Source organism: Mycteria americana, chromosome Z (genome assembly GCF_035582795.1).
Source record: "Mycteria americana isolate JAX WOST 10 ecotype Jacksonville Zoo and Gardens chromosome Z, USCA_MyAme_1.0, whole genome shotgun sequence".
In the NCBI taxonomy this organism is placed as follows: Eukaryota; Metazoa; Chordata; class Aves; order Ciconiiformes; family Ciconiidae; genus Mycteria; species Mycteria americana.
In genome coordinates, this window is record NC_134396.1 from 3,352,737 (window position 1) to 3,369,384 (window position 16,648).

Here is a 16,648-nt window from a genome sequence, read left to right on the forward strand (position 1 = left end):
AAAGTGCTGAACAACGCACCAAGTTAATTTTCCGAGCTGGTCGTCTTGGCTGGGGATTGGCTTGCCAAGCAAAAGATGGTAATAACCATGCTCCAGCAGCCCATATTTGTGTCCTGTTTTACCCCAGTGTAAATCCCCTTCTTGCTAGCCTCCGTATAAAGCCCCGCTCAGTCGGTGCTTGCTCAGTGCACACTCGGGCAAGGAGCTGGGGTTTGTCGTCTGTGCTATGGTTGCATCCAGAGGCCACTGGCAAGGTCACATCCCTAATTTTCCAACCCAAAGCTTTGAAGCTCAGGATCCTCTCCTCTCCGTGGGAAGACCGTTTGGTCTTCCCTTTGGTCCTCCTTCTTGGAGGAGGAGCTGGAGGCAGGAGGTTCCTGGGGTGCTAGCCTTGACCTTGGCCATAACAAAATCCCTTTGTTGCTCCTTCAAACTTCCCCCTAGGATATCCCCATCCCATCGCCCTCTGTGCTTTTCCCGGCAGCAGTGCAGGGGAACAGCATGTACCACTTTGCATCTCCGTGCTATTTGTTTGGTGACCCAAGCTGAGCTCGTTCACGCCGGCTGAGGAACAGAAGCTGCTCGCCCTCTTCGCTGATGGTGCAATCGTGCCAGCTCCAGGGCTTGGGATATAATTTACAGACTCTGAGCAAGGTTTCAGAGCTGAAGCAGGCTTGAGCTTTCAGCCTCTTTTATTTTATTGTTGTCTTCTTTTTCTCTTATTATTATTTTAGCGCAAAACGGTAATTTTATGTGCGTTTTCAAGCCTGCGCTGCTTGGAAGGTGCAGGTGGTGCAGGCAGTGCGGAGAGCCCAGGCTGCGGGCGCCTTCGCCCAGAGGCGCCGGGTAACGAGCGCTTGGATGTTTAATTGCTGCCGTGTGCCGCAGACTGGGAGGTTTGCTCTCCCATCGCTGCCGTTTCCGCGTGCAATGTGCCGGGGGCCGGGGAGGAAAAAAATATACGTGCGTGTGCAGCATGGTTATTTTCAAATATGAAATTGCACCTGCAAAAATAGAAGCCAGGAAGGGACTGGCGAGCAGTTCGGAGCTGGGAGGCGTGATGCGTGCGGAGCAGGGATGGGGACAGCATCTCCAAGTTTCTTTCCCATGCTCACGCCGCCTGATAGTTTTAGCGGACGTTACTTTTCCTCCCCCTTGCATTTCAATTAATCATCTGCTTGTCAGCGCTCTTCCCCCCAGCTCCCCTCCCCGCCAAGTCTCGGGGAGCGGCACGCACGCACGCAAGCGCCCATGCACGCAGCCTGCATGCTGACGAGCTTGGCCGCTCGTTAATCACTTACCAGTGTCGTGCGAGTCGGTCCCCACAGAAGGGGGTTTGGAAGAGGGGAAAACAGCCGTCTCCTCGGTCTCCACTTCATCGATGGCCCTGGTGTGCTGCAGTCCATGGTCTCTGTCCTGCTCCAAGTGAAGAGCTGGTCAGATTTGTTCAAACAGATTTTGCTTTCCAGTGTGTTTGAAAGGAGCTCTGGGCTGAGCCATCCACCTCCCAGAATTTGTGGGGGACTTTTTTATATTTAATTTTTGCCAGCAATGGCATGCTCATACATCCATCCAGGTGAGAAGTGACCTTAGGAGGTCTCTAGTCCAGCCTCCTGCCCCAAGCAGGGTGAATACTGAGTGCAGACAAGTTTAGTTTGCCCATCTGGGTCTTGAAAACCTCCAGGGCTGGAGATCCCATAGTCTGGGTCCATCTTCCAGCAGATGACTGTCCCCATGGGAAAACGTCTTCCTTACGGCAAGCCTGAACCTCTCCTGTTGCAGTTCATGCCTGCTGTCGTTAATCTTCCCACCGTGGAGGGAAAGGGTCTGTCGCCATCATCTCGGTAACCTCCCTCTAGGTGCTGGCAGGTTGCTGTTAGGTCCCTCCAAAACCATCCCTTCTCCGGGCTGGAAAAGCCCTGTTTTCTCAGCTTGTCCTCATCCCCATGTGCTTCAGCCTCATCACCACCCTGACGGCCCTTCACTGGACTTGCTGAAGGTCAGCAATGCCCGTCTTGTACTGAAGCCCCAAAACTGGGCACAATGCTCCAGATGTGGTTTAAGGACTTTTTCTTTCACTGAATTTTTTTTCCATAGTGGGTCTTGCAGACCCTGCCTAGGCATGTACCTGGCATCAAATTTCCCCTCTGGTTGGGAAAGGTTGCCAAAAAATAACAAAATTAATAAAGTGTGCGTGTTTGTGTCTGCATGTTTGTGTGCACAGTTATTTAGGAATTATTTCTGTTTTGAAGATTCAATAGAGTTTTTATTAATACTTTTCTCGGGTGTGTTTAAGAACTTTGGTTTGACCCCTGCACAAATGCTCTGCTCTGGTCAGAGGCTCCTCTGCAACCCCGGCGGAAGCCATGCCCTCTCCCCAGGCTGCCGTCGGCTTCAGCCACAGAGATAGTGAACTCCGATGGTTTCTTTTCCTACCCCTCCTTGGCCAGAGTTTCTCTTAATTACTGCTCTGAGTTTTTGTCTGCCAGGAGGAATCTTTTTTGGGGCCGGGCAGGATCTGCTCCAGCGAGGGCTGTTGCACACTGTGCTGCGAGGTGCTGGAGCTGCAGAGAGCAGCTCGGAGGGGCGATGGGGATGAGGCGTGCAGCCAGAGCTGGGGACAGGGAGCCCGAACCCTTTAGGAAAGGTTAAAGGTCAGGCAGCCTTGGCAGGCTGCAGGGCAGGAGGCAGAGCACCTCGGAGGTGGGGGCTCACAAGGAGGAAGGGAGCGTTTGCTGGAGGTGAGCATCCCTGGGAGAGGGTGAGAAGATGCTTGGCATGAGTTTGGTTCCTTCCAAAACAGCTCATTGGCTTGTGGCAGAAAAGCCCTCAGCCCAAATGCTGCTGAGCCAAAAGCTGAGGGTGAAAGGGAGGGAGCCGGCAGCACCGATGGGAGATGGGGGACCGAGCGAGCCGCGGCAGTCATCCCCTTGCTGGGACAGGCTTAGCTCTGCGGCCGCAGTGGAGTATTTCCACCCTCCCTGAGTTTTGCAGAAGGATATTAGCTGAAGGATGTGCCCAGCAGCAGGTCCAAGATGAGCCGCCTCTGCATCCCCGAGGTGGAGGGTGGGGGTTTGGACTGAAGCCTCCTGCCGTGCCAGCGAGGTGGAAGCTGGGCTCCCGCTCTCCATCCAGGCGGCATTGCAATGGGCTCAGGCAACCAGAAAGGAGCAAAACTGGGGACAGAAATGTGTTTCCCCATGTTTGCTGCTCATCCGTGGCTTTACCCTGCGGTGAGCACAGCAAGCTGATGAGTACAAGTAGACTTGACTCTGGCTCAGATTTTCCTTTGTTCTGCTGTTGAGGAATATTTGGGGATTGAAAGTGAAATACAGCGCTTTCCTCTTCCAAAGAAAAAAAAAAGAAGGGAAGGGAAGGAGCCCCTCTCACACACTGCACCGGCAAACCCTCGTCATCCTGTAGCAGGAGGCCAGCGCACATGAATATTCCTGTGCAATATGCGCGAGTGATGAGCCCCATATGCAGGCCTTGGGAGAAATTAAATATTTTCTACGGCGTTTTCCAAAGAGCCTTTCTATCAAAGTGCTCGGTCAGGAGCCAAAACGCCCCAGCTTTTGCAGCCCCAGCTGGTTGACACTTTTTAAAAAATTTTATTTTTAAACGCCGATGAATATTTTCTAATTAAAAAACAAGCCCTCCCCTAAACTGAGTCTTGCCCCAGTGGATGGAGTTGAGCCAGAGTTTGGGAGGGGGCTGGAGGCCGCCGGGGACTCCATGGCTGTTCTCGGCTGCTGGTTTTTTTCCTCATTTAGTGCTGGAGCTTGCAAGAAGGGTCCTGAGATAAAGCGCACACGTGGTCCACATCTGCCTGGCCACGCGCGGTGGAAGGCAGCCGGCCGGACAGGGGGTGGCAGCCCTGTCCCTGCCTGCTGCCTGGCCCCCGAGAGAGGGGAGGGATGAACACAGGCTTTGGGCAGGAGGTTTGAGGAGCATCAGCCTCCTGGGATGGAGGTCACTGGGGTGCAGGTGGGCAAGGGGACTTCCAAGCAAAGTTTGGCATTGCAAGGGCTGCTCTTCATATACCGTCTGCTTACCTGCAAAGGTGAGAAGGAGCCAAGACTTGGCATGGTTTTGGGGGTGGAAGAGAGAGGGTGATCACTGGAGGGAGAGAAGTCCAAGGAGAGGCATATATGCAAAATGAGACCTGACGCTGGCTCTCATCTTGACCGCGGGGACAAAACCCCTTGCTAGTTTTAAGGTGTATGAACATGGCGTGGAGTTGGAGAGGAGCTGACCTGTCAGGGGCACGGGAATGGGAGATAGATGCTGGTTCTGTGGACTGGGAGGAAAGGAGAGCCAGGAGAGTCCACCAAGGGGCTGGCCAGCAGGGTAGGGTGATGGGCAGCAGGGCGATGGGCAGCAGGGTGATGGGCAGCAGAGTGACGGGCAGCAGGGCGACATGCACCAGCAGTGGCAGAGAGCGTGGGGCCAGGCGTCGGGCACTGCCCTGCTCACTGCTGGGGTCTGGCAGCCTGTCCACTTCTGGAGCTGTAGCCCCTAGAATTGCCCCAGGATGAATTTAGGCCTGGATCCATGCTCCTTAGATGTGAGTCTTCATGGCAAGTCAGAGACGCCATTTGCCTTCATGTTTAGCACTTGGCTTTGATGGTTTACTGATGGAAAAAGTGCCTTGGAGGAGCAATGCTGGCAGCAGCCGCCCTTGCCTCCAGCCTCCTCTGTAGCAGCCACGGGGCTTGAGAGCAGAGCAGAGCTTGCAGAGCAAAGCTCAGGTACTGGAGAAAAAAGCTGCTGGGATCTTGCAAAGTGGAACCTCTCCCAGCTGAGTTGTTTTTCTTCTAAACAGCCGGATTGGCTTCAGACCATTTTCTGCTCAGTGCAGCCACTGTTGGTAGGGAGGAAGGTGATGGTATGCCCATCTTGAGTACTGTACCCCACAAACCACAAGAAAGAAAGAAAGGATCTGTGCAGTTTGACATCACTTGGGGACCGAATTGGTTCCCGGGCACGGTACCGATGTGTGCATCTTCCCTCCCTTGCAGGGCTGGAAACAAATTGGATTTTAACCCAATTTCTCCTATATTGAGTATTCATTTAATTCTGATGGCTTTACATAGCAAACTCTTCCTCCTAGCATACGTCTTCTTGGCTCTTTATTTTTTGGAAAGAGCCTGAGACCCAGATACAGTCTCACGCCACAGCTCACCTGCCAGTGGCAGCACGCAGCGAAGCTGGGCTTGCCAGAGCTCATCGCTGCTAGCAAGAGCCATGCTCAGAGGGGATCCTCGTTTCCAAAGGGGTGTTTCGTTTCCCCCGTGGCCGCTGAGCCCACCACGCCGCCCCGGCACACGTTTCGTTTCGGTGTACAGCCGCTCCGTCCTCCTCCTCGCCCTGCGGGAACTGCTTCCCTGATGTCAGACAGCTAATACCCTCTAACAAACATGCTAATTTAAGAGCTGTTAAAGCCAGGGGCCAGCGGGAGGTCACAGTCCGCACAAACAGATGGTGTTTTGTCCTTGATAATTAAATTTTCCTGTAGTTTTGGGCGAGAGACTTTCTTGCCTTTTATTTCAGCACAGCTGCCTCAGACCAACTCTGTTCCTCCCTCCTCATCCTCTGCTTGCTCTCAGCAGTCGCCGTCTGCAGGGTTGGGGCAAGACGCCAGGGAGGGCGAGGGTCCCCAGGGATTTTCGGAGGTGCCTTCAGTGGCCCATTGGGCTCGCACCACGTGCTCCGGTGGCTCTGGGCTGCAGCGTTCGGAGCCTCCCCCGAAGAGGCAGAAGTTGGAGGCCAGGTGAGCAACACCAGCCTGGGGTTTGTGGGTGCCCCCAGACTGTTTCAGCAACGCTGGAGGGGGAAGAGACCCCCTGCTTCAGCCTCTCGTGGCTGCTTTTCCCCCAGCTCCGTCCAGGCGATGCCAGGAGGCGGGGGGCTGGGGTCAGGGAGGTCCTGCCGCAAACTGAGGCGGCAGCGATGGCAAGACAGCTGCCGGCGTGCGGCAAGGCTCGACACGCGAGTGGGGCCGTTTGGGAGGTTGGAGAGAAAAGCGGTCAGTTCCTCCCCCCTGCTTTCCCAGGAGGGTGTTTGCAAGCAGGAGTGTGCAGGCGCATCGTCCCTGTCCCACTGCCAGCCCCGGTCCCATCACTGTCCCCAGGCTTGGCTCTGTGGCACATCCCCATGTCTACCAAAGGGGCTGCTGGCAGCAGAAAGCCCCCGCAGCATCACTGGCCCCGACAGGGCTGCCCTTGCCGAAGGCGAGGATTACCCCCTCCCTGTGCTGCCACTCTCCTCGCTTGTCCCGGGGCGCGACGGAGCAGCCCTGTGCCTCAGTTTCCCCCAGCTCACCATTTTGCAGCGTGCTCGGTTGGTTGCCCGCTACAAAAAACGGGTGCCACAGCGGCATTTGGACAGTCCCCAGCAGGCTGCACAGGGCGTGCTGGGAGCCTGCGGGACGGCACGGGGCGAGCGGGGTGGAGAAACTGGATGGAACTGGGACAAGCAATGAGCATCAAGCCCCATCTGGCTGTGGGGTGGGCAGTGTTTCTCTCCAGCCTATACTTTTCCCTGCCCAGGTTTTGGGCAGCTGCCTTGTGGCAGGGAGGGAGGCAGGGGGCAGCCCATATGCAGGTGCAGGACAAATGTCCCCACCCTCACATCTATCCTGGCTGCCTGGGGTGGCCTGCATCCCCACAGTGGCTTGTGGGTGGTGACCCCAGGCTGGTTGGTGGTGAGAGGGCGTTGCAGGGACCACTGTCCAGGACACTGTCCCATTGCGTTGTTTGCAAATGTGTGCCCCACGTGCTCTCTGCAGGTGTTTGGAGCTGGAGGCATGTGTGGTGCTCATGCAAATCCACGAGCATGAGGCCACCAGGCGTGACCCACTGTGGCAATCTGCCCCGCAAAACCTGCTGGTCAGCTGGGGCGAGCCCGGGGCCACGGAGGCAGGGTGGGTCGGGGTGCGGAGGGGCCAGGGGGCTCACGAAGGGTGCAGCGGGGCAGGACTGGGGGTGGCTGCGGTGCAGCTGTATGCATTTCGTGAGCAGACGTGTGCAGGGCAGCTTGGCAAGCATGCAAGCCAGCGGTGAAGTGCCTTTTGTTCCACTCACCCACCCACAATGACACTCCTCCTTTGGGGCACCCCATCTGGTGAGGGCCCAGAGGACCCCCTGCACCCCATGGGGTGGTGGGTGAGAGGAGATGGCTGGGTAGGCTCACAGCCTGGCCAGAGCCGGGGTCCTTGGACTGTCCTGATGCTCTCCCCATGCCGTTTGCTGTCCCACATGGTCCATTGTGCTGGGAAAGAGACCCACGTTCCAAGGGATGGAGGGAGCTCCCGGGGCAGGTGGACATGTTGCGGAGCAGGGAGCCCAGCATCTCCTGTGGCATCTGGATGGGGAAGGACAGCAAGCAGAGACCAGTGGGGAGCACACGGTCTCCAGCATCCTGAGCCCCTGCCTGCTCCAACAGCACCCGCTGCCCTCCCTGGGCCCCGGGAGGCTGCCTGACCCCTGCCCGCCCCGTCCTCCTGCTAGCTCATACTGCAGGCATGGGGGACAGATGAAGCAAAGCAAAATAAATCATCCTGAGGCTCTCTGGGGAGGTGGCATCAGAGTCATTGGAGTGGCTTCCTCCGTGCCAAGCGCTTAAAGAAAAAAAGCCTGAACAAATAAACAAGCCAAAATTAAAATGCCCAGCAAGCTCTGTACAACAGGATGCTCCCTCCCTTACACTCCCAGCTGCTAAGCCAGTGTCTTATTCCGTCCCTGGACAAGATGGGCTGCCAAGGTCTCTTCCAGCACTCTTCACTCCAATCCTGCTCACGTCCCTGAGCCCCTGCAACACAAGCTTCAGGCTCTCATCCTCCTCCAGCTCTGTCTTGGTGTGCTGGCAAAAAGCAAACCTGCCCTGCTTTCTGAGCAGCGATGCTGTGGCATCAGTCCTTGGCTGTGTTTGTTGATTTGGGAGTGAGCTGTAGCTCTCCCTGGCTTGGGGGCATCACCACCGGGAGGTTTTCTGGGGCCAAGCCAGCGTGGTCCTGCCTGCGCTGGAGGGAGGGGGTCCTACAGGCTGCAGGGTGCCAGCGGCTGGGTTGGAGCAGCAGCTAGCAGTTGCACCCTGCTTGCCCCTGTGCTTCTGCAGCGATGCAGTGCCCTTCCCCTCTCCAGCGTGGTAGCATTGGGGTAACCCCAGCACCAGCAAGCCTGGACCCAGTGCCTATGCTGGTGTCCAGCCCCTTGCATGGGTGCTGCAGAAAACAGACCTCCAGAGGAGCAAGTTTGGTCTACTAAGAGGTGCAGCCTTCATATTTCAAGCCAAACCCCTTTGTCCCTGTGTCCCCAGGTGCCATTAAGGGGCATGTTAAAGCTCCTGTGGCCAGACCCCCCCCAAAATCCCCACTAGCAGCAACCAGGCTCCTGAAGCTTGGAAAGGCTTGGAAACACCGTGCTGCCCTACACCATGTCCACTGTGCCATGGGCATCCAGGTGACGGAGGACGTCTGGACAGCAAGCTCTGTCTGTCCTCCCTTTCCTCTTTGTTTTGCTCAGGACGGCACGTAACTATGGTACGGTCCAGATTTTAATGCCAGGATGCTTTTCTCTGCCCTGGAGGTTTGCATCTTAAGGAGCGTTGGGGAGTTCATAAAGCAGCCTGGCCACAGACTCTCCTCAAGGCAAAAAGCAGGGTAGTGAGCAAAATCCTGGGAGTTTTGAAGCGCAATGCAGCCCTGCAGACAAAAATAAGAAATGTTGCAAGCGTTCACCTGGAAATCACAAACTGAACCTGGTCTGAGGCAGCAGGACCTTCCTACAATGTTTGGGCTGTTTGCTCAGTGTATGGGGGTTTGGTTTTGCTTTTGGGTTTTGTTTTGGGTTTTGTTCCCCATCATTGATTTTCTGTTTTCGTGAGTGGAGACTGAGAATCGAAGTGCCAAAATTCAGTGCGACATCAAGAGCTCCTTCCTGCAGTAATCACAGCCTGGAGAGGCAGAGTGAGCCGGATCTACCCCCAAATGCACCCATCTTGGGTGATTTCTCCAGCTTCCAGGGAGGAGCACTGGGAAACGCCTGGACCATGAGCATCTCCCATCTCCTGTCTCCCTCCCTTCTCTGTCTGATCTCCTCTCTGTCCCTGGCATGGCACCATCAGCTCCATGCCACTGGGGGAAGCATCGATGGAAAAAAAGCAACCCAAGACCCCACTTGAATGGAGGCTCCAGAAAAAAAACACCATCTTTGGCAGTTCTTTAATAGAAGCAAACATCCGTCTGATTCCTGCAATCTCTCTCTGCAGGGAGCTGGAAAATGCTCAGCGCAGAGGAAAGCTGAGTAAAAAGGGGGGGGAAATGGTGTTTCCCACTGTTGGTCCGAGCTTTCTTCCATCTCGGAGGCTGTCTGGGTGTGGATGTGGGGTGTGGAGGACTGGGACTTGGGTACAGCGGCTCAGCTGAATTCCTGCCTGGGTGGCACTGCTGTCCTTGAGGAATAGGCTTGGGGCAAGGTTTCTCCTCAACCTCTGCTGTCGGGATTCCGGCCCACTCCTGCCCAGCCGTGCTTTCTCCCAGCACCAGTTTCGAAGACGTGCGATGCTTATTAGTATGCTGTGCTTTGCGTTGTCTTTTATCACCGCTGGAGCAGATGGCTGGGCTTGGACCGCTGCCCTCCGCTTGCAGAAAGGCCAGTTAGCGTGATGGTAGTTGCGAGGACAGGTACAGGCTGTGGGAAGCGTCCCTCTTCAAGGCTCCGAGCGGGAAAAGGGGTTGGGCAGCAGCAGGCAGCTGCCTCCTTGGCAGCATTGCCCCTTGATGGCCGTGGCACCGAGGGCTGTTAGTAGGCAGGGTCGCTGGAGAGGTTCCCAGTGGTTTACCTGTGCGATGCTCTCCTGACATTGCTCATGGAGGTAGGATGTGGCTGGCAGGGAGGCATGCCGCAAGGACGGTTCCCCTGCCTGTCCTCAGGGCACGGAGAAGGCAGGTCATAGCACTTCTGTGCATGTCCCTTGTCCTGCCAGGGCCAGGGTGTGCCCTGCAGTGTCCTGATGCATTAGGGCTCGCTTGGTCAGTTTGGAGGAGCTGCAAGGTGTGGTTTGAGAGGAGAGGAACCCACCTTGGAGCAGAAATCCCCCAGCCCCTGCAGCTGCAGAGTGAGGACCTCGCTCCTGGGGGTCCCAGGGTCCTGCTGGCCTTTGCACAGCTCCCTGCCCCCACGGGAGCAGGTCACTGTGATCCACGCGAGCAAGAAATTACCTGTCCTGGGAGCCAGCTCACCAGTCAGGCAGGCTCCCAAACAGCCTGAGACGTTTCATGGGTTGCTTGTTCCTCCCCAAACTGTCCCAGTCCCCCTGGAGCCCATGGGCTCTGCAGTAGCCCCTGCAAAGCAGCTCTGGTTTTAGCTGGGCTGATGCTTCCTCCAGAAGAGCCTCTTTTTTCATCCTCATGGGCACAGGGAGCAGCTTTGGTCACTGCCTTTCTCCCTGAGCTACCCTACCAGCGACATCCAGGGACAATTCAGCATGCATGTGGGGGAGCCCAGAGCCCTGCAAGCCTACAGCTATGTTCAGGGGCACATCTTCATCCTAAGCAACTGGGAAATTTTTTTGAGGGCCATCCCTCCACCTTCTGTCCATCTCTCCTAGACCACAAGGGCAGGAGAGCCTGCGCAGCCACCCAGGGGTCCAGCGGTGCTCCCCAGGCCGGCAGAGGCACAGCGATGGAGGGGTGCTGCTGTGGGGGACTCCTTCCTCCAGGCCATCCTCTTGCTTGGTGTCTCTGCTTCGTTACTGGAAAGGGAGGAGGCGGAGGGAGGAAAGTCGCAGTCTGCAAAAGCTGTGAGCGAATTAATTTCAGCTGGCCCCGGTCATCCCCGTGGTGCTCGTGGTCCAGGGGGGCAATGCTAATCACCCTGTTGACAGTGGGGGTTTAAATTAGATTTAAGAAGTCTTTTCAAGTGGCAGGGGCTCTGGCCCTGCAGGTAAGGCTTTCTGATAGCATGTATTAAGGAGATGATAAAGCCCCTCATTTCTCCTCCTCTTAAGCAGCGAAGTGGAGTTCAGCATGAGCGGCACATTGCAAAACCAGGAGGTTTAAGGACTGTTAGCAAGTGTACAGCATTAAGCAACAACTATTTTTTCCTTTCCTTTCCCTTGCCTTGCTGCCAGGGGAGGTCTGAAGGGAGGAGACAGCACTTGGTGCTTTTGGGCGCCCAAGCGCCGCTCCCGGGGCTGCCCCCCTGCCCGCGGGGATGCCCATGAGTGGTGCAGTCCCTGCGGGAACGGGGACTGGGGGATGCCCTGCCTGCTGTGGTGCTTCACCGCTCGTCCAGCTGCACGCGCTGCCCTCCAGGAGGGATGGCATCTTGCTGGAGCCACCCCAGGTCCCCGGGGCTGGGGAAAGCTGTGGCAGGCTCTCTGCTAGCAAAGGGCTGGGCTGAGCCATCGAGGGTGGCTTTGGTAAGGGTGTTTCTGTGGGGATGGGGCCCAGGAGGTGTCTGCTGCGAGTGCCTTCAGCGCAGGTGCACTGTAATGGCTACAGTCGGCGTCTGCACTACAGGCATAGCATCACACCTCGGGGACAGGCAGATCGTGGCCTCTCCTGCAGGATAGGTGTGCTGCAGCGTCTATGGTCAGCATCTGCGGTACAGGTGTACGGTACCATCTACAGTCAGCATCTGCGGTACAGGTGTACTGCAGTGTCTACAGTCGGCATCTGCAGTACAGGTGTACTGCAGTGTCTACAGTCGGCATCTGCAGTACAGGTGTACTGCAGTGTCTGCAGTCAGTGTGTGCAGGACAGGCTTACCATAGCGTCTACAGTCGGTGTCTGCCGTACAGGCATACTGTAGCAGCTACAGTCAGTGTCTGCAGTACAGGCGTGCCATGGTGTCTACAGCTGGTGTCTGCAGTAGAGGTTGTACCACAGCGTTTACAGTCGGTGCCTGCAGTACAGGCGCACCGTAGCATCTACAGTCGCTGTCTGCAGTACAGGCGCTGCAGAGCTCCTTTGGAAGGCTCTGGGCAAGGCTGCGGGGGGGTGTATGGGGAGGAAATGACTTAACGGAGCTTTTTTCTCCCCCCTGGTGACCACTTCAGAGCCAGGCCCTGTAACAGCAGCCAGCAGGGAATTGCCTGACAGAAGATTTTGTCATTAAAACACTACGTTTTGAAAGTACCCCTTTTTTTGGGGGGACCCCCCCCTTCCAGAATGGGGTCTTATTTATTGTGGCTGGGAGGGGGCCGTGGCAGGTGAGAGTTGCAGGGGGGAGGCTGGGGTGCGGCCTGTGTCCCTCGCCAGCCAGGGACAGCCCTGCCCTGGAGCTGCCATTTCCAGCTGGCTGGTGCCAGTCAATAACCCATTGCCAGCGAGCATCCCCATGGCTTTGGCGATCCTTCTGGGGGGGAGCTGGAAAGGATCCATCTCTCTGCCTGCTCAGAAGAGGACGCTAGGACTGTTCAGCAGATGGTGGCATCCTACTTTTTGCCTGGATACACGATCCTCTTTGCTCTTGCTGCCCACCTCAGGACTGTCCTCGCCCCGTCGCACCACAGCAGTTAATGTCACATTGCCGTGCTCCTTCAGTCCTGCTTGCAGGGGCAGCTTCTGGGCTTGTCTTCATGTAGATCTGGCTGGAACCCCCTTCCACGTAGCTCGATCCAGCTCAGGGAAAGCACAACTGGAAACGTGTTTGGTTTAGACTGAGAGCTGCCGAGGGGACCATGTTCATGTCTACATTGAGTTGCCTTCTGCTAAGAGTGACCGTGACTGGTGTCCTCATTACCCTTGGTGCAGAGGACAAGGCAGGGAAGGATCAGCTAGTTGGCCTCTCCCAAAACAAGAAGCTGGGGACAGCAAGATAGCTGCCGGAGGTGGCTCCAGCTCCAGAGCTGCTGGGCCACTGCATCTCGTGTGCCCCCTCACCTCCCTCTGCTCCTGCTCAGGCTCCTCTTTCCTCTCTGCCACCAAGAAATGATTCACTACAGGGGCAAAAGCAAATATTCTCTAACTTCTTTTCCACAGAAGATTGAGTTTCCCACTGCCGGGTTTGCTGTGTAATAAATGCAGTTCCCCACTGTCACCTTTCAACTGGTCCCTGCTGGAGCGGGGACGCAGCCCGGGGAGCTGCATGCCTGGTGAGCTGCTGCTTGCTGGCCCATGTGCCTGCGTGCTGGGCTGCTGGCTTTTGCTAGAGAAACTGTTAAATGAGCAAATACAGCAAATGGAAATTTACATTAGAAGCATCTGCAGAAATTGCGAAGGTTTTGTTATATGCTTGGAAAAAAAAATCAACATGGCTTTGGGCAAAACAGGCAAACAAAGCAAATACTGCATGGGAAATTGCCATTCAAGTGAGAAAAAGTTGGTTTTCTGGCTAGATTTTTCACACTAAAATAGCGCCGGCTCCTGCCTATCTCTGAGAAGAAATGAGGTTGTGCAGGGTGAAAACAGCCAAGTGGTGAGGTCTCTGTGCCAGCACTGGGAGCCTGTGTCCTGGCTGTGCCACAGAGCCCCCGGGGACCTTGGGCAGGTCCCTCCGCTCGCTCTCCTTTTCCACCTGTAGCCAAAGAGCATCACCCTCAAGGCTGTCGGTGCTTCGGGGCAGGAATCGTCCCTTGCCACGTAACTCTGGTGTCTGTCTCCTCACAGCTCTGGCCTCAGGTGAGGCTGCCAGGCACACGAGCAGGAGCAGCAGCAATTATTTTAATGACTGATAAGACAAGGAGCAGCAGGAGAGAGTGAGTGGCTTTGCTCCCTGGCAGGACCAAGATGTAGAGTGTGATGGTTGGCGATGATATTTGCACTGGTGCGGGCCAAACCGAAGGCTATGGCGAGCAGATCTCACGCTTTTCAAAAAGCAGGCTGATTGCCGCGGGGCTGGAGGGGCTGCCGTCCTGCGTCCCGTCATTGCCACTGTCCCCAGAGGTGGGATGGCTGTGCTGTCTGGGGGTACCTGGGCTGCGGTGCAGCTGGGGCTCCGTCCCTGGTGCAGTTCCTTACCTGCTTCAATTCCTGCTGCCACCCACCAGCTTCCAGGGCTGTAGGGAGGGAGTCTTCAGTGGGAACTGAATTTGGAATTGGTAGGGAGAGTCGGCTCCTGGTTTGCTGGCAGCTCCCAAGCTGCTCGGGGCTCTGCATGCCAGCACTGCCCCGGGATGTGGCATTGCCACCTACCTTGGGTCCCAGCCATCACCCACTCCCCAAGCTGCTGTTTGCGATGGCAGCTAGCACACAGGCAGGGTGGCAGGAGGGGACCCACGCTGCAAGCACGGTGGGGACACATGGAGGAGGCAGAGCAGAGGGCAGGCACAGGGAAAAAGAGGAGCAGGAGAGAAGCAGCAGAGTGAATGATAACGATGTTGTAATTAGCACTTAGCACTCCTCTCCCTGAGCTTTCAGAGAAAGGTCACCTTCATTATCTCTGTTTTACAGGTGGGGAAACTGAGGCACGGGGGAGGTGGTGAGAGCAATTTGCTCAAGGTGACCCAGAGGGCTGCCTCTGGGCTGGGAGCGGGGTCTGGGGCTGCCGTGTCCGTGCTCTGCTGCCACAGCCGTGCCGGGGCCAGCTCTCGCTGCCAGCCCTCGCTGCCCAAACCCAGCGCTGCAAATTCAGCAGCGAGGCCGTGGGTCTCTTCTCTGCCTATCTTCCGGCTCCCCATTTTCAGGGCTCCCACCCCTCCAGCATCCTTGCCCCTGAGAGGCATTTGAGACCAGGCTGCACCCCAAAATCTGCTTGTGACTTTCACTCCCAGCCATGCCTGCCTTCCCCTCCACCTCTGCAAAGGCTCGTGTCCTGCTGCGAACCCGAGGCCATCTGCACTCCTGCAATGGCCGTGTTGGGTAATGGAATATGTTTTGCTGATTTTTTTTCTCTGGCCGGTACAGCTCCCCCTTTATTTAGGTTTAAATGGATGCCATCTGGCTAACGAGCCCATACTCATGTTCTAGATTAAAAGGCAATCCTCCACGCATTACTGATACGGTGCTGGAGATTAGAGAGGTTTAAACCGTTTTGAAGGTGTAATTTGCTTTTCACACGTGGTGCTATTTACCTCCTGGCGGGTGGGCCGGCATGGCCGTTGCCATACCCAGCAGCTCCCTCCCAGCTCTGGTCTCCTGCATCGGCCCCGGCTGCAAGAGGAGGAGAGCTCGGGTGTCTCGGAGCCTGGCAGGGCCGCGCAGGGACATCCTTGCTGCCTTTTGTCCGCTCCTAGGGAGGGTCATTGGTGCAAGGAGGATGTTCCCTGCTTGTCCCTAAAGCCCAGCATGTCTCCACCTGCCTGCCTTCTTAGCTGTCCCCACCTCTGCACCCCCCTGGACCTCACAGCTCACCGGGACAGAGCAGCCTCTACCCCTCTCCCAGCCCGGAGAGATGGGGACTGACCGTGGCCCATTGGGGTGTCAATGGCAGGCGGCTGGGCAGCACGTAGCACCCGTCGGTCACTGCAAAGACACCGATGAGGGTTACGCCGTCCCTGGCGTGCCCAGAAATGCTGCTGCTGTTGCATCAGGCTGGCAGACAGCGTGGTGCTTGGTGCTAGTGCCAGAAGGGGCCACACCGGAGCAGCAGCAGCAGCAGCAGCTGCCCGTGCTGGAATCTGCATTTTGCACATCGTAAGCACTGGCTGCTGCTGTGAAGTGCCTGGGTGTGCTCCCATCTCTTCAAAAAAGCTCTGCAACCCACTTGCAGGCGGTGTCTGCTCCTGTCGTGACGCTGCAGCTGCCAAGGAGAGCCCAGCACAAGGGCTTGACTTTCTTAAGGGAAAGGTTGAAAATGACATGAGGAAAACGCAGCATTTGTCAAGGTGTATCGTCGCCTCTGGGCACCTGGTTGTGCTGGCAGCTCCCACGGAAAGTGCCACAGGCCATTGAACGATCGAGTGTGCACCGGCAAAAAGCCTCGTTGCGCAGCGAGTTCCCACGTGGCTGAGCTGAAGTCTCGCTTCGTGGCCATCTCCTTGTGGTCCCATCACACTCTTCAGCTTGCCAGGGAGGGACCGGCTCTCGGCACGCTGCATGTGAAGTCTCCTGGGGGCAAAACCTGACTGCTCCTGCCTGTGTTTGCTCCTACAGATGGCTAACCCCATCCCGTCAGCCTGCTGCGTGGTGCTCGCCGCAGTGGTGGTGGTGTACGCCCAGAGACACAGCCAGCAGGGTGAGTCTCTTCACACCTCTCCCACCTTGGGGGTCCCAAAAAATGTGAATACCGCTCCCCCAGCCTCTCTCCTGGGGCAAGCTGAATGCGCTGTCTGGGCTTGCCTGATACTTTCTGGATGTTACCGCTTTTCTCCTCTCCGTGACGCATGCGTCCCTTCCTGCCTGCTGCTGGGGGTTTGGGCATCCTGCATCCCCCCAGCACCTGCTGTTCCCCTCGCCCTGCCCACACCCCCGCATGTCCCAGGGTGGCCCTACAGCCAGGACACTGCTCCCCAGCCCTTCACCCCCGCTTTTCTGCACATTGCCCTGTGCAACCCACCCATGAAAGGATGAGCGGGTGGGAAGAAGCAGCAGCCTGACAGCCCCAAGCCCCAACACTCTACCCCATGACCATGATGGGTGCTTCCTCCTGCTCTCCCCTCCTTGGGGTGACTTTGCCTCCATTGCCACCACCCATCTGTGCCCACCACTATCTCCTGCCTCTCCAGGTTAGCAGAGGATTTGGGGCTTACCTCAGCGATGGCT

General features: G+C 56.8%; 1 protein-coding gene across 1 annotated transcript in view; it reads left to right on the top strand.

Annotated features, from left to right (window-relative positions):
* Nucleotides 1-16,648, top strand: part of CNTFR (ciliary neurotrophic factor receptor) — a 190,849-nt gene that overhangs the window by 87,864 nt on the left and 86,337 nt on the right. The window contains exon 3 of the mRNA XM_075526927.1: nt 16,040-16,121. Within this exon, the coding sequence (XP_075383042.1) occupies nt 16,040-16,121 (82 nt within the window). The remainder of the gene's footprint in view (nt 1-16,039; nt 16,122-16,648) is intronic.